Source organism: Argentina anserina, chromosome 1 (genome assembly GCF_933775445.1).
Source record: "Argentina anserina chromosome 1, drPotAnse1.1, whole genome shotgun sequence".
NCBI lineage: Eukaryota > Viridiplantae > Streptophyta > Magnoliopsida > Rosales > Rosaceae > Argentina > Argentina anserina.
Genome location: NC_065872.1, coordinates 4382846 through 4409097, shown reverse-complemented (window position 1 = coordinate 4409097; position 26252 = coordinate 4382846). Strand labels below are relative to the sequence as shown.

Below are 26252 nucleotides of genomic sequence, written 5' to 3'. Positions count from 1 at the left end.
TGAGAGAATGTCAATCTACCTAATGATACGCCTTTCCATTACTTTGTCTCAGTATTATCTCATTATCTGATTCTTGAATCTCTTTGCCAAAAGATCTCTATGTAGTAGGAAGCAAGGCTTTAAGCCTTTAACACATCTTCAAACAGGTAAAAAGTAAAAGTAAAAAAGTAAAAAAGAAGGGCGATAAGGCTTTTTTAACACTTGGATACTCATTTCTTGATGCTCAGACTTATATGAATCGTGAGATTTGGTGAGCAAAGCTTCAAGCTTCAACAATGGCGACTAAGCCGGCCGTTCCGAGATCCGGAGCTGTTTCCAAGGGTTACAACTTTGCCTCTCACTGGGAACAGGTTCTTCTTCTTCATCTTCTCTCTCCCTCCAATTCTGGAACTCCTCATTTCCCCTAACTTCAAATTCTCCATCTCCTCTGAGTTTCGTACATTTCGTATGCTACGATTCTCAATCACCAAGCTCCGCACCAGATCAGATCTCGGATCAGATCGGATCCTTCTGATAAATGAGTTTGACGTAGTCCTAATCTCTTCTCTGACTCTGCAGAACGCGCCGTTGACGGAGCAGCAGCAAGCGGCGATCGCTAACCTCTCCCACGCCGTCGCCGAGCGACCTTTGCCGCCAAATTTGGTAAGAAATTACGCTGCATCTCTCTCTCTCTCTCGATTCGTGAACACTGTTCGATCATCAAATTTGAACTTCGTCGGTGAATTTCAGTCGCAGGATCGAACCCCGGAGCAGCAGAATGGCCTCACTGTCTCTACTAAGGACAGCTCGTTCGGCTTGGAACACTCTGCTGCTATGGAAGCCGTTCTTGTCAATACGAATCAGGTAAGTTTTCCGGCTTTTCGTGTATTTTGACAGTCCTGTTGAGGTTTTTGGCTGCAATGTGATTTGTTATTGTTCCTGCAGTTTTACAACTGGTTTACGGATCTCGAATCGGCCTTGAAGTCTGAGGTTAGTGATGATTCTTGTGGCGAAATAGTAATGTAGCTCGAAAGGAGTGTGATATGGAGGTTAATGCACTGGTTTTTGTGTTTTTTTTTTATAGACAGAGGAGAAGTATCGCCACTATGTAGACACGTTGATGGAGCGGATACAGATATGTGATGGTATACTTCAGCAGGTAGTCTCTTGTTTCTTTCTCCTGCGAATTTCGAGAGGGAATTTTGTTTTTGAGATTGTTTTTTTTTCTTACGGACATTGCTGCGCTTCCTTGAATGCAGGTGGATGATACTCTAGACTTGTTTAATGAGCTACAATTGCAGCACCAGGCAGTAGCAACAAAGACAAAAACTCTTCATGATGCGTGCGACCGGCTGGTGCGGTTTACTTTCCATTATTCTCCAGTTTTCTAGTTTCACTTGACCTATTGGCCAGAAATTCAGGAAATTGTGATATGGCTTTGCTGATTGATGTTTAATGTAGCATATATTTGTAGTATCTGTTGAAATATCTAGACCTTTATGTGTGCTCGTTTTGTTTTGTAGTTGATAGAAAAGCAACGACTGATTGAATTTTCTGAAGCACTCCGCAGTAAGCTCAACTATTTTGATGAATTGGAGAATGTAAGGTTCGAATGCTACCTCACCTAGTGATACAATTTGTTCTATATACGTTTTGTGCTTTTCTTTTACTTGTTCCCCTAAAATCTTCTTAGTTTGAGAAGCTTGTCTCTGTAACTTTGTGACAAGGTCAATAAAATGGTAGGAACTGCCAAAAATTTAGACAAAGATGAAAATTTGAAGTTACTATCCCTTTCTTATTGACGGGTTTTGTTGATTTTAGTCATGATGTATCGAATATTCTGTTTCTTCTGTCACTGACTACTTGCCCTTAAATTTACTGTTTAGTAAGTACACAACTTTTAAGTATTTAATTATTTAAGAACAGTAGTTATTTATTTAACATCTGTAATAGGAACTGTGATTTTTCAACCTTTCATAAATTAGGAATGCTCACAAATGTGTACAAGTCAGTTTCTCCATAGAGTCACTTTCCTTTCCAGGCATAACCTGTAGCCTTATAGGGTTGTTTCAATGTAAAAGGAAATAAATTTAGTGAAGGTTGTGCCTAGCATCCTAGTTTCTTCTTGTATGTTTAGTGATTGCAATCATGCTCTTCTTTTTTACTTGTTTTTTCATGTAATGTTGTAGACACAGCAGCTGACCATGTATATATACATATATGTATCAACACACACGTGTATATGTTAATCAACAGAGTTCAGAGTTCATATTGAACTGTTCCACTGTGCAGATATCTACAAATTTTTACTCTCCAAACATGAATGTTCTAAATGAGAACTTTCTCCCTCTGCTCAAACGGCTCGATGATTGCATAGCGTAAGTGACAAACACGACTATGTTAAATTCCTTGCGTTTACATTGATGCCAGGAAACAGTGAGAAGTAGCAAATTTTTTTTTTTTTTTGATATTAGAACGTGATATTTCAACTATATTCTGTCCATATTAGGTATGTTGAAAGCAATCCGCAATATGCAGAATCCAGTGTTTACCTACTCAAATTTCGCCAACTACAGGTACAATTTTCAAGACCATTTGATTATGTTAATTGAAACATAGAGAGTTATTGTCATGGTATTTTTAGCTTTCATTGATATACTTGCGTGTTTTTTGGACAGTCTCGAGCCTTGGGCATGATTCGCGCCCATGTACTTGCAATTCTTAAAAGTGCTTCTTCTCAGGTAAAGTCTCATTATTATTGAAAATCGTTTTGTTAATGTATGTCTATAGTAAACTTCTTTGAACACTTGGACTGATACTCAGTATGAATATTGTGACCACTGTTTTACATCAGGTACAGGCAGCTATTGGAAGCAGTGGCGGCAGCAGAGCTTCTGTTTCGGAGGGCGTAGAAGCATCTGTTATATATGTCCGTTTCAAGGCAGCAGCAAGTGAGGTAATTGTATAATATATTGGCTTGCAATGATGGTACTGTATCATATTTTTGTGAAGTCCGATTACTATAGTTAAGTGGTTATGGTGTGAAAGGCTGATAGCTTGATCAACTTAACAAACATTTGTGCACTAGTATTATAGAGAATGTTTTAAATGGAACTGCAATTGTGTGCTTTAATTTAGAGATTCTATTAATAGTCTAACAAATATGGTCTCTGCAGCTTAAGCCAGTGCTTGAGGAAATTGAAAGTAGAGCATCAAGGAAAGAGTACACTCAGATCCTTGCAGAATGTCACAAGCTGTACTGTGAACAACGCCTTTCCTTGGTAAACTGATGATTGGTTGTTCATACATGTTTATTTCTCCATTTCATATGGTCAGTTCATGATTATCCTAATCCTGTTTATATGCATCATCCAGGTAAGAGGTATAGTACATCAAAGAATATCTGAATTCGCCAAGAAGGAGGCATTGCCATCATTGACTAGATCTGGATGTGCATATTTAATGCAGGTAATCAATAGTTATTTACAAGTATATTAATTGAAAATAAATTTCTTTAGAAAAATGGAATGGTAATGAATGGATTTGTATTTGTTTTACATTAGGTGAATATGTCATGGTATGGACCCTATACTGTTTATATACTTTAGAAGAACCAACATAGCTGTGATGTATGATGTAGTAACAGTACATAGATATTCCTTAAAGTCACACTGGGTACAACTCAACAATGTTGGGATTCCAGGTCACAGTTGATAGGATTTTCCTTTCTGTAATATTTTGTCTTCTATATTCTCTTTAATTATATCTAGCCATCTAGGTGCTTTTTGTTTCATTTCTTTTTCTGAAGGTCAATAAGTTTTGACTGTAATTGACACCTGTATCAATTTCAGGTCTGTCAGCTTGAGCACCAGCTTTTTGACCACTTTTTCCCATCTTCCGCAGAGGATGTTTCAAGTTTGGCTCCATTGATAGATCCTCTGTAGGTCGTCTATCCTTTTTCCACTTCTGGTTCTTTTGTCTATTGTTTTGCTTTCTTGAGAGGTTTGCAGTAAGTAGTTGGATTATAACATAGGAAGATTTGACAAGTGTAACCAATATTTGACATTAAAAAATCAGTATAGATGAAAATGTCAGTACTTATGGTAAGGGGCTACGTTGAGTGCCAATTTTTAAATAACCACAAAAAACAGCATAATGGAGATTGTTTGTGGGTTTGGTTATGCACAGTTTAAACAATAGAATAACTTTATGCAGGTCTACATATTTATACGATACACTACGGCCAAAGCTTATTCATGAAACGAACATTGATTCTCTTTGCGAACTTGTTGATATATTGAAAGTTGAAGTCCTAGGCGAACAATTAAGTCGGCGGAGTGAATCATTAGCTGGCCTACGTCCTACACTGGAGAGAATTCTTGCTGATGTTCATGAGCGGTTGACTTTCCGTGCTCGTACACATATTCGTGATGAGGTGAGTATTTATTCCTGAGGATTTGTAATCTTCATTAAAAGAATCTCTTCTCGATGTTTAAGCGGCAATTCAAGCAGTTACTTTTCATTGATCATAAGCATATGAAGTACCTGTAGATACATTATTGAGTTGTTTTCTGCTGTTTCTTTGACATTGTCCTAAAAGTTATATCTCAATTCATTTTTATAAATCTTCTTGAATATATTTTATTGGAAGATGTTATACCTCTGGCATCCTTATTGAATCGGTGGAGGTTATCACTCAATGTGGAGAAATCAAGTGCATAATGGGACCTGATAGTATAGAAACTGAAATAAATGGAACCTGTTGATCATATGGTCTTTTGTCTGTGTTGTTTATAAATAGTTAAAATACCTTAAAATAGTCATGAGACGTGGATAATGGGACCTGATAGTTTAGAATCTGAAAGAAATGGATATCATTTGTCTGGATATTAATGAAACCTGTTGATCATATGGTCGTTTGTTTTTGTTGTTTATAAATAGTTAAATATTTTAAAATGGTCATGAGATGTGAGATTGCAAAAAGCTATTTTTAAAATAATTTTATTCCTTTAAATTATTACGTTCACTCAGCTTTCAACTGCCGTAGATTGGATCATTGGTCTTTCTCTGTTTCTCTGTTAAACTATCTTATCTTCCTTCTTCTCTCCTCTCTCTCTCTCTCTCTCTGTCTCTCTTAAAAAGCTTTATCTTGCTTCTTTTTCAGATATCAAACTATCTACCTTTGGATGAAGATTTGGATTACCCTGCAAAGCTGGAAAAAGCTGCAACAGATGAACTTGAGACTACTTCTGTAAGTTTTCATTTCTTTTCATTTCTACAAGACCTGACATAAATGTTTATGTTGCTTGATGTATCTTGGTGTCGGACTTTCTTATTCCCTATCTTATAACCTATAGACATTGGGACATAAAAACTCCTGGAGATTTCAATTGGTAACTAAATAAGTTATTCATCTCTTATGTCAATGTATCTGTTAATTATGTAGCCTACCTCTAGGGAGTATGGACATTTTTTCCCATGATGTTACATGATTCCGGAAATGTCATTTGTCGTTACTTCATGACTTATAGTATGTGGCTAGGGGTTGTACTACTGTAGCTGGCTGATTCTACATTACACACTTGGACATTTTTTCCCATGATGTTACATGATTCCGGAAATGTCATTTGTCGTTACTTCATGACTTATAGTATGTGGCTAGGGGTTGTACTACTGTAGCTGGCTGATTCTACATTACACACTTTTGTTCTTATATATGTAGAAGTTACAGTAATGATTTCGATATTTTTCTTAATATTTTGGTTTTGCTCAAACTGCAGGATGATGAAAACCTTGTCTTTAAAACCTGGTATCCACCTCTAGAGAAAACGCTATCTTGTCTTTCAAAACTGTATCGCTGCTTAGAACCAGAAGTTTTCACTGGTTTAGCACAGGTATTGAAGCCTTTGCACGACCACCATGTTAAACTTGTCTTGAATAATGCTATTTACAGATTTTGTTTTGACATTTTTTTAAATTCTATCAGGAAGTTGTCGAAGTTTGTTCAATATCTATTCAGGTGTGTAGTTAATTGTACATTGGCATATGGAATTCTTATGAAATGCTCTGTATAATTCTACTTATCCTTGTTTATGGGGATGTTGAGATTTAGTTAGGACTTAAGAGTAGCCTTTGTGTAATCCCATCAGTAACATCTGGCTCTGTTTATGTGTTTCTCTTGTACCAGAAAGCGAGTAAGCTCATTGCAAAGAGATCATCGCCAATGGATGGTCAACTTTTTCTCATAAAGCATCTTCTTATTTTAAGGGAGAAGGTGAATTATCCTTTCTGCTGCTGTATATACTAAGGATTTATATGATTAAATTACTTATTATAACACATGTAGTTTGTCTTCCCAGATTGCACCCTTTGATATTGAGTTTTCTGTTACACACAAGGAACTTGACTTCTCACACTTGCTGGTAAGTTGTTCTAGCATTCTGGAGCATTAATTGTTCTGAAGCTACTTCAAGTATTTATTATTATTATTATACACTTTTTGAAACTTGTACCATACAAATGGATTTTTTATTTTATTTTTACTTTTTAATTTACTTTATCAATGTATATCCTCCTGGGCTTAAGTACAATGATGTAATGGAGATTGTAATTACTTTTGTATCTCATCCTCCAGGAGCATCTACGGCGGATCCTTAGAGGTCAAGCCTCTCTATTTGACTGGTCCAGGACAACATCACTGGCAAGAACCTTATCTCCCCGTGTTTTGGAAAGTCAAATAGATGCCAAGAAGGTTTGTCGGTTTGCCTTTTTAGTCAAGAATTTAGCATATACTTTGGTGACATTTATATACCCCCTTGCCTTATGTTATGTTTGATAATATAATTATTTAGTTGCAACCTTTTCAATTTGATATTAGGACTTAGAGCAAGGTTTTACTTATTTTCTTGTCACTTTGGTTTATATTCTGGCAAGGGTTTATCCGGGCCGTTTATAAATTTAACCTTATTGGTTAGTACTTTTATTCATCTGAATTTACTTGCAGGAACTGGAGAAAAGCCTAAAAGCCACTTGTGAAGAGTTCATCATGTCGGTCACTAAGCTAGTGGTGGATCCCATGCTGTCGTTTGTTACCAAGGTTCGTCTTTTCCCCTGCAATAGAATGGTCGGACAGCTTTGTAACGTGTTTTGGAGAAACTGAGACACCAGGGTTACAATAAACCACAATTTTAGAACAAAATTAGTCTACACCCAGTGGAGAGATGAGAAGAATTATGCACTATAATATTAGAATCCCATATATCTAACCTTGCATCTGTGCGGTCTTTATCTGAATGCTACGTGTAACTTCAAACATTTCATTTAACATTCCCAACCCTTCTCCAAAAGAATTTTTACCTGTAAACTCCGTAGGTTTCTTCGTATGAATTCTGCCGTCACTTGAATTGGGTGGCTTTTGGGATGATAGTGGCTTCAATTTGGTTCGGTAGTTTTGGGGTGATGAGAGAGGGATACCTCCATCCTTCAGTTGAATGAAGGCAACATCACACATGAATAAAAACATTATCTACACCGCCATTTGCAAAGTTCACTATAGTTTAAAGTCTTGTGCTGTTCTATATATAGGTCACGGCAGTGAAAGTTGCAATGTCAGGCAGCCAGAATCAAAAGGCAGAGATGGTTATGGCTAAACCACTCAAAGATCAAGCTTTTGCAAGTCCTGATAAAGTGGCTGAAATTGTTCAAAAGGTATGCATTCTTGTGAGTTTCTCCTTTTCTTACTTCTGCCATCAACTGTGTTGGTGAATGTTACCTAACGTTTGTCAGCTATATATATCTTGTTTCAAATAAAAATATTGATATCCACCAATACTATAATGACATGAGCTGATTCGTACTATATATCTGGAACAGGTAAGCACTGCTATACACCAAGAGTTGCCAGTGGTAATGATGAAAATGAAGCTTTATCTGCAGAACTCACAAACGCGGACAATTCTATTCAAACCAATACAGTAAGTATAAATTCACATGTACTGTGCACTTCTCTGGTTATCAATATACAAAATTAATCTTTTTTTTCCCTCTCTTTTATTCAGAACAAATATTGTGGAAGCTCATGTACAAGTACAATCCCTGCTAAAGGCCGAGTATTCACCTGAAGAGATACAGGGAATGATAAAGATGCCTTCTCTTCAAGACCTGCAAGCAGAACTTGATATTCTACTTTAGAGTGTTTCGAAAGCCATTGAAATCAATTCAGCAACTTTTTTTGTCGTCCTATGACATTTAAAATTTTCATCAAGATTTGTAAGGTTAATACGTATTCTGCAATGTACCAACTCTTATAAGAAAATATATAAGCTGATGAGAAGGTCTTATATATGAAACCGTTTGTGGAGTCGGTGGAGATTTTGATATACAAGAAGTGTTGGTAATAATGTAGTCTTGCATTCTAGTTACCCGTGTGTGTTTATTCATAACTCACAAGTCACAACACAATGAAGAAATTGCAAATTCAATAACCTCAACACGACAAATAGATTGCATATCATTTTACTGTCATTCACTATAGTTTGAGAGACTTATAACAAGTAATCACTGGACTTTTGCAAACAAGAACCTCCTAATCAAGCAAGTGAAAAATCCATCTTCCTTAAGTGATGGTAGTTGGTTCGTCAAGCAAATACCAAGAGTAGTTACAGACCCCATCTGCCACGCGCTGCAGCGGCTTTTGTTTGTGTTTTGTCAAAATCTAACCCGAAAGACCAACAGCCCCAGTGGCAGAAACGCAAAAAAAAAACGAACAGTAATCAAAGTGAACAGTACTAACCCTTTAGGCCGAATGATATATAGGAAATATCCCCAATGGGTAGATTCCAAAACGTGCCATCGTTAAAATTGTACATAACCAATGACCTTTTACCTAACACCATCAGATCATGAGATTCGGTCCAGAAACCGGAATGTCGTAATCGGTGATCGCGTGTGTAGACGTTCACTTTAGTCCATGTCTTTGTCACACATCTTCCTTCATGACCCAAAACTCATTAATGACTCCAAGGTCTGACCCTTGATGTTATACTTATACATATCCAGTATCTGAATGCCCCTAGTTCGATTGAAGTACTTGAAGGCGGATGAGCACCAATACTGGGCGGTAGTGCAACTTCTCTGACCTCCTCCTCTGCTAAAAGGAAAGACAAAATCACCAATGACTAGTCTGCTAGCTTCCTCCCCAACCAATGAACAGCACCATTCACCACAATCCCATGATCAAAAGGTGAAGGGTCGTAGGGAAATAAGTAGTCAATCTTTCGCCAACAATTAGTCTGCAGTGTATTGACACTAAACACCGATCCATCATCATAAGCCTTCACGTTAAAAATTGAAACACCTCTATATCACACAAATGTCACTATCTGATAGCAGTGGCGGATTCATGATCAAATTATTACCCGGGCTAATTGTAATGAAAAAAATTTCATCGAATCTGGACAATAAAATATGTTTATACACTAACAATTTTAAATTACTATATACCAGTTCGTGCATATTACAGCATCATTGGCATTAAACATTTAGTCTTTGAGTTTCAAACAAAATCTTATTTGCACTATAAACTAATTATACTATCTTTTTTAGCTACTTGATTCTAATACCAAAGGATTCGAATACAAAATTATTAATAATCTGTTATAGTCAAATGCATCAGTATTTATACTTTGTGGTAAAGTTTATATGATGAGTTTTTTTTTCTAACCTCTCAAAAACTCACCTAGGCTTAAGCCTAGGTAAGCCAAGGCTAGATCGACCAGTGTCTGACAGTACCATTGAGAGATAATTAGATATATACTCAATATTGCCAAGTTTCTTTTAAAATAAACTCATACATGATTTTCTTTTATTTTACACCAACTCCACATAAGCAAACTTACCATATTGAGAGTTTGTCTATAATTGATAGCTTTTTTCATTTTTTTTATTTATGATTTGCCATTTCAGATTGTAGATTGCTATATTTGGTATCATACTCAATTTTAGCATCAATTTAGATTTCAAATGCTAAACTAAAATTTAGTTGGATTTAACTTTATCATAAGTATTATAGTCTTACCTTGTTTATGTATATATACTCTTTATATAAGTGTCATGTGAAAAAAAAGAGGTTGGAGAAGAAATAGGAAAAACATTTTGTTTTACCGATTGTGCTGTGAAAGTGGTTGGAGAACGAGATCAAATGAGGGAAACCGTTTTATTTTTCTGATTGGATTGCATTTTTACTCCTACCACATTTGATGTTATCTGTCTACTCGAAATGTGTCTAATTATAAGTTACACAATCTCGTTCTTTGATATTTTTTTTCTCTTCTTCTAGGTATATTAGTCATTTTAATCTTGATTGAAATAGCTTATTTATCTCAATTATTTACATTATTAATGTACCTATTAAGAAGGGCTTAAGTAACATAACTTCCTACCTAAAGAAAACGTAACGAGTATATATATATATATATATATATATATAATCATAGGTATAATGAAATAAAAAAACCTAATGACAAGATACAATAAAAATTACAGTCTAATATATAGGTATCATACCAAAATATTCATTAGATAAACTTCCTATATACTAGAGTATTTAAAACTCAAGTAAACTAGAAATAGTACTCTAATTATTTGAGGCTTATTTATGATTCTACCTTTTATATAGATAATGAATTCCTTAGCACCTAACTATACAACAAATTATAGGAAAAAATCCATGATTTTTGTAATAAAAATTAAATTGATTTGAACATAAAATTTGTCAGCATTACAAAAACCTCATAATCATAGTATTTCAGATCTAACGTCAATTAAACTTGTTTATTATTTTGTTATAAATATAAATAAAATATTAAATGGTGGCAATTTGTAAATTTCATAAAAAATAAGACATGAAATATATCATAATTGACAGATTTCAAATGTCTACTGAAAATATTGATAGTCACATATTTCTGTGACTTTTATTGTGTTAATTATTCTTTTTATTTAGCTATTTTGCTATATTTTATTTTCCCCTACAACAAAAGAATCTCCTTTTTAGAAAAGAGACAAAAGAAGAGAAAAATGAGAGGAGGAACGGAAAAGCTGTAAAAGAGGGAGAAGAGAAAAAAGAGAAAAGAAGAGAAAAAGGAGAACAATGAGAGGAGAAACAGAAAAGAGGGAAAAGAGAAAAGGAGAAAAGAAGAAAATAAGAGAAAATGAGAAAATAAGAGAAAAGAAGGAAATGAGAAGCCGCACAGAATAAAGAGGGAGAGGAAGAGGAGAAGGGAGAGAGAAAGAGAGAGAGAGAGGGTAAAAAAAATAGAGAGTGGAGGAACATAAGAGAAATGAGAGAAGACGGACATGGGGAGCCGAAGAGAAGTCACTTTCAATATTCTCAAGCTCACATTCAATCTCCTCAAACTACAACCCACAACTCCTCAAGGTGCTGAAATCTCATCAAGCCTCCACAAGAAAAAAGAAATTCAGTCTCTTCTGTTTTAATTCATCTCTCATGTATTTTTTGAGGTTTTTATTCAAGATTATGTGTAACTAAATTCCTTAATAGTTAGAGGCTAATCAAAGCTCTAGATATGTCTTTGATTTCAAACTCAAATTGATTTATATAATTTTATATGAGAATTTCTTCACTGATTGGTCATTGATAATTCTATTGCATGTCTCATTGAGTCGATACTTTGATGCATGTTTTAGGGTTTTATTATCTTGAATGTGTATATGACCGACATATCGTTGCATATTTTGTGAGAGATAACAAATTTTTTGCAGGTACTTGTGTGAAGTGATTCTTTGGTAATCTAAAGCTACCGACACCTTAGATTCTTTGTTGTTACTCAAACGTTCTTAGAACTTCATGATTTTAATTATTTTGGTCTAGATACCGACATTTCATAGATTAATTAATTGAGAATATAGTTAAGTCGATACCGACATTTCGCTTAACATGATAAGTAAGAGAACGTAATACAACTAATGACCTAACGACATTGGTTTAACTGTGAGTACATTCATCTATAATTATTGACATTGTTTTAGGGCAATTGAAGCATATCTAGTGGTGGAGAGAAGTTCTCAACTATTGTTTTTCTCATATTTACATCCATATTCACTTTTAATATTCTGTTTTTAGCAGTACTTCTGTCTTATTTATTTTTTTCCACCAATCAAACCAATTCTGAATATCCTCAAATTTGTGTGGTAGTCCACCACTGTGTCTAGTTAGTTTATATTTAATTTCGTAAGTTTTGGTTGAGTCTAGATTAGCTAATTAATTAGGTTTCCGCTCCTAGGTCGAGTCTGCCAGATTTCTAGTTTACGCGTCTATTTGTGTTTTTAAATTTTAGTTTCACCAATCCTTTGCGGGTAATGACCCCCTATTTGCCATTTACTATATTGATATAATTGATTTGATAATAGGATATCTTTGTGTGTGCTGTTGCGTCTATCAAATGTATATATAGTAGGTTTTATTTAAAACATATCCTGAAAATTGGGTGTATTTCTAAATACCCCTACAATTAATCATGAGATCTTCCCGCATAGATTTGCTTACCTTATTATCTCTAAAAACATCTTAGTCCATAAAATTTTAGACAAGTATTGGGTGCATTCAGAAGATCAAGAGCGGGGAAAATCAAGGTACACATAGAGAATATATACATACATGACTTATATCTCTCCATACTTTTTTCCCACTGCAATTAGGAAATTTCATATCCAGTAGATTTCTCTTAATTATTTGCTGATGATGCTGATAACCATGAGATTTTCATGATTAGGTTTTACCATCCATAGCAAGCATATAAGGAAATGAAATCCAATTTGAAAAGGGCCATCTCAAATGTTATGATGCTATAATATTTGCTACAGGCTACAAAAGCACTGTGCTGAAGTGGCTCAAGGTATGTTGGAAAATCACCTCTGCCTCTATTAAATACTTTGAATTCTAATATCTTTTACGAGCAGTTTTATAGAATAGACTTCTCATATGTTTGTGTTGCACTAATCGTTTATAGGATGACAAGTATCTCTTCAATGACATTGGAATGCCGAAAGAAAGGTTCCCAAACCACTGGAAGTCACAGAATGGCCTTTACTGTGCTGGGTTCTCGAGGCGTGGACTGTTCGGAATTTCGCATAATACACAGAAAATAGCAAATGATATCAATTTCTCCCTTAGCCAGAGTGGAAGGAAAATTTAATCATGCCAAAGATTTATGTATTTTGAAGCCTTGCAGAACTAGGCAATTAGCAAGTTACACAAATATGTATTTTGTTAGTTTTTTGTTAGAGTTATATTGCTAGAATCAGATACAGTTTTGGAAACCGAACGGGTAACTTTCTATAATAATTGTTATTTTCAGGATTTTTTTCAGTGTTAACTTTGAAGACAAATCTTCTTTTGCGAATGCTGATATTATTCTTCTGAATCTTCTCTGACTTGTTTTCCTTGATTCGCAAGTTAAATATTTTTTTTCAGACGAAATAGTGTTTATTTCTTAGTTTTTGATTTTCTTATTTTGATTTTTAATTTTAATCTTAATTCTTAAGAATAAAGATCTATGTTGCCACCTTGTTGCAGACATCTTCATCGTATTCATCTTGTAATCATGTTATTCATGTACTGTGTGCTTCATCTTTATCTGATATGGCTCGGACCAGTTTTGCTTCCGAAAAGGTTGGGCTGCAATTGAAAAGATATATGATATCAGAGAATTATAGCAGCTTTCTGAAGCTGAGGCATATCAACTTTATATTTGAACATAAAATATAGGGTCACTTATATTTCATCTATACAGGTAAGAGCTGTTGAGTTCAGAATTAAAAGACTTCAGATTGAGCCTGGGAATTTTCTTCAAATTGGTCTGATTGCGACCCACTTGGGACAATTATCTGAGGAGTCCACTGATCCGGCAACATGAGAAAATAAGTTGCCATAGCTTTCCTAAAACGTTTTTTATACTGCTGGGGTGAAATCACAGTTGGAGATGTGTTCTTCGGTCCTCCCAGGATGCCCGAGGCCTTCACCCAAGTTTCAAGGTGCTTGTCCCATGTATACTGCCTCATGAAATCAATAATCCCCAAAACTAGCTCGTGCTTTTCCTCATCCACTCCAACCAGTAATGAGTAGTCCATCACATCGATTGACTGCAGCAAAATCCGTGATAACGTATTATTAGCAATATATAGAAACCATGATAATAAGCAAAACACTTCATCAACCTTCAATATAATGAGCAGTTGAAACCAACTTACAGCAAGGAATGCAGTATCATTCCACACAGCTCTCTCCAATAGCCGCTTTGCCTTGTTCCCCACAAAAATTGGAGAAGTTGGCATTGCTTCAATCAGATTCTGGTCCAGTAGTACTTTATTACTCCCGCTTGTATCTGCATTATAACGTGATCGAGAAGATCCTTTCAGGTCATAGAGCCGCGAGACATTCCGTCTGAATAATAGATTCTCCATTACTAAGACATCCATCTTCGTCTCTTTCCCTGCTTTACCATGCTTTGTTGACACCTAAAACGGAAAGGCCAAGAAAAAACAGAAATTACAACGCTGTGCAAAGATTCCTTAAAGTGGGTCACTAGGATCATTGTCTATAGCAAAGTATTCAAGCATTTTAGTTAGAACATAAGCAACCAAGAATACCTGATAGATACCCAGGATCTTTGCTAAACAAGTTGGGCTTCTAGTACTGATTGAATCGGACAAATAATTGAAATAAGCTGGTGCAAACTTGATAAATGACTCCAGCTCCGTCTTTGTGACTTGTTTGATGATAAACCGATCATCCAAGGTTTTAGCAAAGAAAACGTTGCTCTTTCCACCCTGGGCACCCCATTTCTTGCAGCGGCTCAGAGACCGCACAAAATCTAATTCAGAAGGGCAACATGCATTCCTTAATGCCTCAAACTGTGATGCATAGTAGCAAGTCACTGTATACTTCACCTTACTGAGAGGCCCCTCATCTGTAAAGGATACTCTAGTATGTGTATCCTTTGACATGAGAGAGTCGGAGCTCCGCGTATGTGACATGGATCTGATGCTCTCATCAGAAGAACCAAGACCTCTGTAGGTCTCAGAAACTGCCTCATCAAAAGCATTCAGTGAGAAAAGATTTGCTGAATCAAAAAAGGGTAATGAGACTGCAGAATCAATAGCTTCTTTTGATCTCTCGGGTTCAGAAATCTGCAAATGATAAGTAGGAGAGACAAGGGTATATGCAATAACACTAGTGGGCTCATCATCAAAAACTGGGATAACAGTATCATTAACACCAATGGGCAGTAGCAACCTCGCACCAGTTTGTCTTTCCAGCTCCCGGAACCGCGCAACATAAACAGGACTGTGGTCACCAACACAGAGCTTTTGAGTGTTAAATGAAGCACTTTTACTGAATGAACCAGAGAGAGCAGGGGATGTCATACTAAAGGAACGAGTTGCTTGTATCCCACCTTGATCAAATGTACCATTCTCCACAACAGACGCAGCATTTTTTACCATGGTTGAATGAGGAAGTGAAAAGCCATTCTCTCTAGGTGTTGTACTAGTTGGGTGATTTGTACCAGTCCAAGCTGCATCAAGGGTATCTGATAAACTTTCCACAGCTGAACATTCATTATCTTCTGTGAGACCCATTTGTACAATTTTTCCAGACTCCAAGGAATCAGATCTATCACTGACAATTACAGAGGTCTCATTCCCATGATCTGTGTCCAGACCCATTACAGTTCTGTTCTGAACTCCTTTCTGACTAAAGTATCCAGCATCCGCTCCTTGGTTAAGATTCATACCAGGCTTGATATCTGGAAGAGATGTACAACTACTGAAACCTTTTTCTGTTTTCTTGGCAAGCTTCTCCATGCCAACGGGTTTTTCTTTGAGTTTGTTCATGGAAATGGTTAAACCGTCCTGAAATTTATTACTGGCTGCATGAACAAGGCGCTGATCCCAAACATAAGAGTGAAAGAGTAACTGCCTCCGCAATTTATTGATCTCAAGAATATCAATTGCAAGCTGACCAGATTTCACCTCCCCCTTTATGACCTTTTGTAATGATTCCTGAACAAAGTCATGTCATGAATGACAAGCCAAATATTAAACACACACACACATCTCTAAGAGATGAAAAGAAAAGCGAAAACAAAATACAAAAAACAATTTTTCCCCCATAAAGATAACTTCCCTCAAAATTATAAGCTTCTTTTTTTCTTTTTCCTATCGAGGGGGAGTTCATTGTGTACTAAAGAACTTCATCATCACTTTCTTTTTCTACAAAAAACAACTTGCTCAAACTTATAAATTCTTTTTCAGTTTTTTTTTTAAAAACAGAAACATCAGGAGGGGGTGGATTCATGCAAACTACCTGAAAATCTTCCCTTTCTTTTTGAAGCATCCCTTTAAGTTCTACAATTTGAGGAGTTGATTCAGGTGCTTTCTTACTATTATCCTGCGTCTCTGAAACTGTTATTTTTTCTAATATCTGATTAAGAGCATTATGTAATTCAGTGAATAGAAGCTCCGCCCGATTGCTCACCTATTTGAAAAGATCAATTAATTCATTAGCATTAACAATTTAGAATCCCCTGCAGTATAAATTAAGATTCAACCATTGCACCTCATATGCTTCTTTTTGCAGCCATTCCTGATTATCATAGTAAAATTCCAGTTTTGGTGGAGGAAGACAAACAGAGTGGATATGAATTGAGGCATATCGGAAGCAAGCAACCATTCTCCCAAACCTGTATATGTAGAAGCAAGGGCATCAGAAGATGGAAATATGTTAGCTGAATCTTAGCACTTGAATTCGTGAGGACCTAACTACATGCTCAAGGAACCTTACGTTCTCACCAAATTCACCTGGTTCATTTCCTGAGAAATTCAATTTTCGAAAACTCAATCTAAAAGAAGTAAACTAAAAATGGGGACAAGAAGACATTATGACCACCCTGACAGCAAATCACCTAAAGCTAACTAACTTTAACCAGCATGAGCACATAATAATACATATTCTATAGTGGGAAACAACAAATCATATTCTATCTTTTTCATCCTTGGTGGAGAGCAGTGCTGCTTGGTAAGTTTAACATTTCTTAACTTTGTAAAGGTAAAAAGAAGTAGACCAAGAGAATACCCATAAAACCGAAGACAATCTCTGTGTAGGGAATGACCACAGCTTGCAACTCTGTTTGCAGCTGCATGATTTGAAAAGCTCAATTCCAAAAATTTCCCAAAAGATAAACCCCAAGCAGCATCAGACATGACTACTCTACGAGTGGCTGGAGGGAAGCCACTAGTCCGAGGACATCTCAAGCACCTATGCCACATCCATATTTTGCCTTCTTTTTCCCCTGGTAGGAAAATCTCTGGGAGCTTCTTAACAGATATTGTAAGGCTCCCTTGTCTATGAGTATAACAATGAATATGCGCTTCTGAGGGCATCCCACATGAACGACAGAGGTAACCCTAGATCAACAAGCAGATTATCCCACATGAACATGGGCCTATGAGTTTGTTACTAAAAATTAATAGCAACAACAAGAAAAGTGAAATGATCAAGATTTTATAAATACCTGATCAAACAGATGGTCTCGTAAAAACCTCCCAAGAGGCTTATCAAAGCTTCCATAGTATTTGATTCGAAAAAGATGGGCACGTTCACATACAGTTCCTTTCCACACACAACGTGTTGATAGAGAAACCAGAATGCTTTGATGATCTGAAGGTGAGGGGGGAAACTCTTCCTTTGAAGATCCCACCTCCTCATTCTGTTTATCAGCATGATATTTTATGGATGGAAGATCTGGAGTCTCTCTGAGATTTGCAGCTATATAAACATCATCAGCGATTTCAATTCCACCAAGTCCAGATGCCTCTGAGGTGCTAAAAGAATTAGAGATCAAACTATTGTGAATTAATGCTTCGCCTGCCTTCGATGTTTTGGCCGGACAGAATTCTTGAGAACTTACATCCTTATTGTTCTCAGAGGCACAAATGGAAGAGAGCTCTTTACGGTAGGTGTCTCTCATATCTTGTCCTGGGGGAGATGAGGAAGTGAAGGGAGATGTATACTCCATAGAACTCAAGGTATGTCTTATAGGAGAAGATTGAGAATACGGAGCTTTAGATGAGCAGACAGAATTAGCTTGAACCTTAGTAAGTGACCCACTTTCTGAAATGAAGCCTTTATTTGAGTTCTGGAGTTCACTGTTATGATCCAAACCCTGAGGCTTGCCAGCTACTGGCACACTAAAACCAGGAATGATGGAAATGGACCTGTCAATACTTGATGGTTTATCAGGCAGTACAGTTATCACGGACTTCAGAGGAAGTTCCGGAAGAGAAGCACCTTCATCAGCTAAAAATGAGGTCTCCAAAGCCAAGTGATAAGCTGCGAAAACTCCATACTGCACAACATGTTTTACCTTCTTTAACTCATCCCCATTGGCACCCTTCAGCAATATCTGAAACAAGAAAAAGGGAACAAAGCCAGTTAGTACTGCAAAAGAAAAAGATGTCAGAAACCACAGGTTCAAGCTCATAACAGTATATGACATCTTGGATGACTGATCTAAACATTGCGACCCCTGGCTCTATGCTATATCTGCCAGATATTATACTTATTTATATACTATCATTAACAGAACAGGGCTGTCAGCCAAAACTGAAAATTTGACAAAAATAACCCTGCAATATCAAATGAATTAATTGATAGAGATGATATATTTAAAAAGTAGCAAAAATACATGGTGGTTATCTGGAAAGTCTTTCTCTCCACACACTTTGGTTGTGCTAGTACTAGATAACTTCAGTGAAAATAACAATATCTAGCCTACATATTTAAGGTTCACACACATGACAACATTAAGTTCCAGACAATACAGCATAATATGAAACTCAGTGTCCCAGAGTGATGTGTAGATATTTAGGACTTACGGTAACACCCAACGGTTTTGGGCAGCCTTCGAAGAACATCAGAGTCTTTGTCAATTTCTTCCCACCTTGCCCAGCACTGCCATGCACTTCAAGAAATTTCTCCACATGGAACATGTCACAATACCCTAGCTTTGGTGATGTAAGATGATCTATTGAAGGGACTATCTGTGCCCCAGTGCAACGTGATATTCGCTCTAAAAGTGGTCTCTTAATATTCAGAACAAGTGATATGTCTTTCGCTAAAAGATACTCTTGAGCATATCGCGATACAGACTTCTCCACCAATAAAACATTAGGGTGATGCACGTCAATCTTAGCAATTGCCATCTTTAAATGGTCCATTTCCTGAAAACAAAAAATAACAACAATGGTATTAATGATTTATTCAGAAGAAGAAACAGCGGCCTAGAGACAGTCCAAGAAAGTGAACAATAAAACATATTCAGAGTTCCATTTCTTGTCAAAACCCTACAAATTCAGAGCTAAACTCACAAATGGTTAAATAGGAGAGGTCAAGAAGACAACCTGCTGCAACAAAGTATCAAAACTGGACAAGTGGTTTGATACACGCTGATATTCCAAAGCTCCTCCAAGGATCAAGAAACGTGGTTTTTCTATTTTTGAAGTCATTCGTCGATGGGCCACGTTTTTCTTGCAAACAACTCCTTTAACAACCATGCTGCAGAGTGACGTCAAAAGGCGTTTAAGTCCTCTAAATAGTAATTTGCAAAAACAGCATATAAATAATGGAGCTGACGTGAACATGAATTAGCAATATATTCATCAAATAATATGGAGTGTCCATCCAGCACAATCACATGTGGAAACATTGGAATCCTATCCAAGGACAAAACTAAGCATATAGATCATCGATCCAAGTTTCTAATACAATGAAATATACCGTCTCTTTTCTCTAGATTCAATATGTTGTAGAGTTCAGATGTTAAATTCAAACCTCCATCCTCGTGAAATAACTTATTCAAATAAGATACATTTAACTATAGAAACATCAAACAACTTTCATGACCTAATGAGCAACACATGTGACTTGACAGATAACTAAAACACCTAGTAACAGAACCATCAATCAGTCGCTTTGACAGTCATATATATCTGCTAAAAGGCGCTATGACCATTCTGAAGTTGGTACACGTACTTTTAGCTGTATTATGAAGTTCAAGCATACTTATCTATAGGCTAAGAACATTACCTCTCGCTCCGATTCCCACAAGCTATGCATTTAATCTTCACATATCCGCCAGGATCCATTCCTCCCCCTTTGCTCATATCTGGCTTAAGAAGTGTGGCAGCTTCCCATGACAAAGTCGTAATTATGTCCAACCAAGTCTCTTTGTAATTTTCATCAATCAAAGGCAGGTTCTCAACATGCAAAAGCTGAGACACCAGAGCTCTAAAATGACCTTCCACCACATTCTTCATGGCCTTCCTATGCTCCTCAATTGACTTTTCTCTAGTACGACCCTCCCCACCAGCAAAACTGTTTGAAGAATGAAGATATCCCCACTCCCCTGTAGATCCGCCGCCACCACCACTACCACCACCCTCATTGTCTTCATCATCATCAAATAAATCAGCATCTCTCTCGTCTTCTTCATCCTCAGGTTCTGGTGGGAGCCAAAGTAGCCCATTGTTTTCAAAATCCACCGGTTCTGCATTTGTAGTCTCCATGTCATATGGAGAAGTTTCACATTGATCACCATTATCCCGATGCTCTGGTTGTTCCCCAAGTTTTGTTCCGACTACACCCTGTGTATCTAACTTCTCAGGTGATAGTGAGTTCAAACTTTTTGCATCTGTGTTTTCTCCATCAGAGTGCACCTTCTGAGGTTCATACACGCTATCAAACTCCTCGTTATTAATTGCACCATAATAGTCATTGGCATGGGAGAAATGTCTTGATTCTGAATCTGAATGATAAACACCATAGTCATCATCCTCATCATCACTCCTGGTACCAAAGGATAAGTACACATACAAAAGGATTACATCTCATAAAACCATATGAAAAGAAGATTACAGCAATAATAATCATGCAAAATTCTTACAATTACGGTCGTTCTATGACCTAGCATGTATTTATCTGACACGTTACACAAGCAGTATCATTTGAACCACTCTTTGATTAAAGTAAATAAAATACTAACTGCAGAGTGTCTCAGATTTTTTTTTTTAAGAGACACTCACTATCCACTTTGAACCCCCAATTAATGTCCTTCATTTTAGCTTTACAAGTATCTTACACAGGTGAGAAAATATTATAGATGAAGGAAAAGATACCTGTCTATGCAAAAGCCAAAGTGGTTGGGACACGACTCTGCCATGGCAGCATCAGGACTAATGCTCCTTTGAGATGTCACATTGTCTTGCTGGCCAGTAACTGAATCATCTTGGCAAGATTGTCTGGGGCTAAGACCAGAACTATAGGGCACAAGATGGTAAGGTCCAGTCGAATAAGGGGTAGAACCAACAGTGCTGCTGCTACTGTGAAAGGTGCAGCTTGACTTGGTGCTGATCAAGCTTGTTGTAGATGCTGATGGACTGAGGCTAGGGCTAGGTTCAGGGGGACCATTATCAACTGCTGCTATCCCTTGCTCCCATTGCTTGAAGCAGAAATTACATACCCTAATCTTCTCCACGTCTTCCCTACCTATTCTTGGCTCATCAGACGGGGCAGGAATAGAGTTTGCTGTACACCTAGCACAGAACACTCGGCCACATAGGCGGCAATGATGCCTCCGATTGAATACTGTGAACTGGGAATCACAGTCATAGCATACCCTACAGCTCTGATCGGGCATCCAAAAGTCCCTGGAGACATTGGTTGGCTCGATTCTCCTGGGCATCCAAGACTTAAAAATGTCAACTAGCTCAAATACTTTGTTGTCGGGGGTGCCCATCGACAGCTACCCCAACCCAAGCCACTCATGACCAAACGGTCATCAGCAAATCTCCCAAAACAAGCATCAGTTCACTACTAAACAACCTGAATCAACAAACAAAACCCAATATATTTCCAATGAGAAAATGCCACCATAAAAAATTGCCAATAGCTCATAAAAAAACTGAACTTTTCAATCAAAATGCCACCATAACCCCATAGTTGGATTCACAACAACACAAGTTCATAAGCATGCAACACACAAACAACACTGACAGTACAAAAACCCAAAAAGGAGCTACATTTCTGGTACTAAACAAGAAACCCAACAAAACCCAGAAACAGAAACACAGATCATTACCAATTCAATAGTAAACAAGCTTCAATTATGAGCAAAAACCTCAAATTTGGTGTAAAGGTTGAAACTTTACAATTGGGATTCGCAAGAATCACAGAGCTGAATCTTCAAAACCCAGAGAGATAGATTATTTTGCTTCTTCTATCTCTCTCTGCAACAAAACCTAATCGATCAATCGAAGCATAAAATCTCAGATGGACCCCAGCAGAGGAATATCAGCCCTTCTTATATGTTGGTATAAATGTCATTTTTTTCATTACAAGAATATGAGAAATTGAGTTCATATAACAGCAAGTCAGCAACATATAGTAACAATTAACAAAGTGGGTTATATCTGAAACCGACTATCAGAAAATTCGTACATATTTTTCATGTAATTTGTACTATATACTAAGAAACTATATAGGCCACACACAAAATAGAAATGAAAATATATGGAGCCATCAAAAATTTGAAGAGATAAAGAAAGAGGAAATGTCAGCCGCATCTGTAGTCTTACATTTTGGTTCTTCCTACTGATAAAACCTTGCTCAAGAATGTGATTCACCTACTTACAATTTAATGCAATTACTGATTTTCTACCTTTTTTCTTTATTGCTGGTTTAATCATTGTTTGTCATTATCCAAAAAAAACTAACCATTGTTTATCTCACTATCTTCCTTATTTCTTAATCACCAAAAAAAAACTTTCCAGATTCCGGCTATAGTGTATGAGAATTTGTATACTATAGTGTAACGGATTTTAATACGCACTTGTATTGTTTCTAGCTACGTGTTATGTATTAGACATTACTTATGATTATACGTTACCCTGTTTTTTTTTCTTATGAAATTAAAATATTTTAGAAACTAAGGTAATGACTCTTTTGAGAAAGAGCACCAAAACTATACTCTTCCATAATTGAAGTTTAATATGATAGGATGTAGGGTCTGAAAAACCATATGCTAAAATATCAGCCGCATGCACCTTCCTAGATTTGTTTGAAGCTTCTTTTTTTTAGTAACAAGTAGGTTGGACTTGACAGCAAGACAAGTTTTGTCGACAGAAGCTATAGAAAATAAAAACTACATGCACCACATTGATTCTTCTCTTTCATTTTGATCAAAGCGTTACGTGGACGAAATTAACCCAAATCAATTAGTATATAAGATTCCCTAAGACCTGTCAAAACCACTCGTGAGCAAGGCCACGTGGCACGTGACTGAACTTTCTGTTCCACAGTTCCAGCTAGCTGCCATTTTCACAAGTCTAAAAAATGAAGACGTCAATCAATTCAGATGGTTAAATATGAGGTGGGAGATGAAGTAAGCATTTATTTCATGAAATGAGACTCCTCATCAATCCCAAAATTTATTAATAACCTCTTCAAAACGGTTCAAAAGCGAAGCAAACTCATCATGTAGTTTCTAGTTACGACTATTCTCAAGACTAGAACTACTTTGTTCAACTCTGCTCAAAGGTAAATGAATGAGAATCATCACAAGTTGTTCACTTGGTATCTTGCCATTCTTGTGTTCTAAGTTAACCCTGATAACCATCATGGATTTCCAGGCGTTTTATCAACGCCAGGCAATCTGTTGCTGTTACTGCTGCTGCTGCTGCTGGGGTTATGAACAAAACCATCATCAGTGAAACCGGAGTTCTTCAAATTGTTGCCGGAATCAGGAGGCAGTGATGATTCCTTTTCGGTCAATATGGCATTGGCTAGAGGGATGGACATCATGCAGAGACCTTTGCTTTGAAGATAATGCATTGCCTTGCTCACATCAGTTTCCATCAGCTTCAATACTTGTTCAAAAGCAATTTCATTGAAAGAATTGTCATGAGCTACTCGATCAAGTAATGAGGAATCTGAGGAGATCCCATTGCTCCCCTGACATTGATTTACTTGGTCAGAAGATATTAATCAAGTAAGATAGGTGTAAGAGTATTGGGTGAAGAAACATGGATAACATTATCAAATGGATTCAGTCCAGCCTACTTGTGTTCTTCACTGTTACCTATTCAGATATTTTAGTTTTTTTAACTATGAAATATGTAGGGACATTTGGAACATACTGAACAGAAGTTTAGAGGATGGTTTAGGACACTACAAGTTACAATAAGTACCTTCTTCTGATCTTCTAATAAAACTGCCCCTGTAGCTCCCAATCTGCGCGCGCTTAGAACCTGCGATTCATTTTATCAAGCACGAATTTATGGAATTAAGCACTGTAATAGATTCAAAAACTCGGTTCTGTTATAATCATATGTGCAAGATCCCAATCAATGAGATTGTACAGTGAGTTCCACAATCACAACTTCACAAGGACCACCCTATCTCTAAAGAAATTAGTCTAAATGGTGAAGTTCTCAATCCTGCATACCTTGATTTGTTGCTGAAGAAGCTTGACATACTCAATGATTTCTTCAAGCATAGATGTCTTGTCAGTCTGAAAAATCATGTATACTATTAATACATAAAGACATACCTTTGTAACGTAAAGATTTTGCAAATGAACTCATGCAAAGAAACACAGTAAACCAAATGCTAAGTTCTCAACTTAAAGACACCTCTATATGTAATTATGTAAAAGGAATTATGGGAACACAAAGGAAAGAAGAGCCTGCCTTGTTAGACTTTGTTACAAGTTCTTGCAGATTCTTCATTCTGTCAGCAATTTTCTCCCTCCGAAGCTGCAAAATGTGTGCATAGGAGAGTTTTTTCAGTCCACTTCTACTAACTCTTAATGGTTCAGGTCTTCAAACAGACAATACAGTGAAGAATTAAAGCTGCAAATGAAATATAACCAACCCTTTCAGCAATACTGTGTGGATCAGTTGCCTGGCCTCGACGTGCCCTTATACGAGGCTTTTTAGTTCCAGTACATTCAGCACAGGGGTTAGTTGATGTAGTCTGCAAGTGAAAATATATAACCTTATAACAGAAAATAGCAGCCTTTAAATTTAGAAATTGGTGCTAACCATATATAAGTACCTGCAGGAAAGGCTGCAATCCGGTCATCGCCCTTGGAATCTGAGGCTTTGAAGCAAAAGAGGGCAAAGGATAGTTTTCCATCTCCTGCGTTACCTTCTATATATATTTCACCACAGGAACAATTATAGCACTTTATTCACCATAATGATAGCAAATTATATTCCACCAAAGTTAAGTGAGACTAAGCTGACTATACCTCTGTGGTGACTAAATCAGATAATTCATGAGTATCATTACTGCCGAAACTGCACAGGTTCTGTTGTCCTAAACCAGGAGGATAAAGAGAGGAAGAGACACTCTCATAAGCCTGAAGATGCCACAGCTGAGAAATTGGAGAAAGGGTTTCAAAATCTCCATTTATTCTCTGAAAGACGACAGAGTGTTCACAGCAATTGCCTCCCACATTTTGTTGCTCCAGGGAGGAAACAGATGTTGATCTTACCATGTAACCATCCATATCATATAGCAGGCCTATCTGGTCATTCGAGATGTAAGCCGCACAATTGTTGCCATTGTTTTGTGCATCTGACTCAAAATTATGCCCAACAGATGAGTTAGCGGACTGCGCAGCCATGCTCTCCATGCTGTGGTTTGAGTTGCTCAGATTTGTAGCAGAGTCATTGCTGTCATCTTCAATTATACCTACTCCTAGTGAACTGAGAAGCATTTCGTTTGTTGGTGGATCTTCAAAACAGCCCAAAGATGATCTCTCTTTCACATCATCATCTGTCCATGATGAGGAACTGAAAAAATGATCAAGGATCTCGTCCATCATCAACAGCGGAGGTTCTAAAGAACTCCCTTAGCTGAGTTTGTGCTGGCTACACCTAAATTAACGTTCATAAGCATCTCCAATTGAATAAGCTAACAGAAATGAAACTAACAGCTACACCTAGTGACAGAAACTAAAAGAAAGAAAGAAAATTTTATCAGGAATTGGAAACAATAAAACTGCTGAAACTACGAGCCCTCTTATAACTCATTAGGTATAGGAACCCTCTAGATTTACTGAAAACCTAAATTTACCTGCAATGTATACATAACCCCAATCATAATTCGTATAAATTAAAATATATCTATGACA

The 26252-nt window shown here is 36.8% G+C and overlaps 3 protein-coding genes across 5 annotated transcripts; 1 reads left to right on the top strand and 2 right to left on the bottom strand.

Annotated features, from left to right (window-relative positions):
* Positions 1–232: 232 nt before the first annotated feature.
* On the top strand, positions 233–8376 carry LOC126782222 (conserved oligomeric Golgi complex subunit 3). Its single transcript, XM_050507470.1, has 25 exons — positions 233–350; positions 559–642; positions 730–843; positions 925–969; positions 1064–1138; positions 1239–1334; positions 1503–1580; positions 2272–2357; positions 2489–2555; positions 2658–2720; positions 2834–2935; positions 3156–3260; positions 3355–3447; positions 3831–3919; positions 4195–4414; positions 5144–5230; positions 5760–5873; positions 5966–5998; positions 6167–6253; positions 6339–6401; positions 6614–6730; positions 6983–7075; positions 7564–7686; positions 7852–7952; positions 8037–8376. Exons 1-25 carry the CDS (start codon positions 276–278, stop codon positions 8167–8169), a joined length of 2343 nt encoding a protein of 780 aa, XP_050363427.1. The 5' UTR covers positions 233–275; the 3' UTR covers positions 8170–8376.
* Positions 8377–13699: 5323 nt separating this feature from the next.
* Positions 13700–22471, bottom strand: LOC126786193 (1-phosphatidylinositol-3-phosphate 5-kinase FAB1A). 3 transcript variants are annotated; one of them, XM_050513016.1, is made up of 12 exons: positions 22194–22471; positions 21232–21937; positions 20144–20902; positions 19459–19612; positions 18934–19278; positions 17571–18461; positions 17132–17463; positions 16616–16739; positions 16364–16534; positions 14647–16059; positions 14248–14514; positions 13700–14139 (listed from the first exon to the last, which is right to left on the bottom strand). In XM_050513016.1, the coding sequence occupies exons 2-12, from the start codon at positions 21849–21851 to the stop codon at positions 13813–13815; spliced, it is 5403 nt and encodes a 1800-aa protein (XP_050368973.1). In that variant the 5' UTR covers positions 21852–21937; positions 22194–22471; the 3' UTR covers positions 13700–13812. The 3 variants fall into 3 exon arrangements, with proteins under 3 accessions (XP_050368973.1, XP_050368282.1, XP_050369519.1); XM_050512325.1 differs by having other exon boundaries at positions 22233–22471; XM_050513562.1 differs by having other exon boundaries at positions 22264–22471.
* A 1257-nt stretch (positions 22472–23728) lies between these two features.
* LOC126794267 (transcription factor bHLH128-like) lies at positions 23729–25940 on the bottom strand. Its single transcript, XM_050520935.1, has 7 exons — positions 25365–25940; positions 25169–25264; positions 24986–25087; positions 24802–24867; positions 24558–24623; positions 24301–24360; positions 23729–24064 (listed from the first exon to the last, which is right to left on the bottom strand). The coding sequence occupies exons 1-7, from the start codon at positions 25938–25940 to the stop codon at positions 23729–23731; spliced, it is 1302 nt and encodes a 433-aa protein (XP_050376892.1).
* Between the last annotated feature and the right edge of the window lie 312 nt (positions 25941–26252).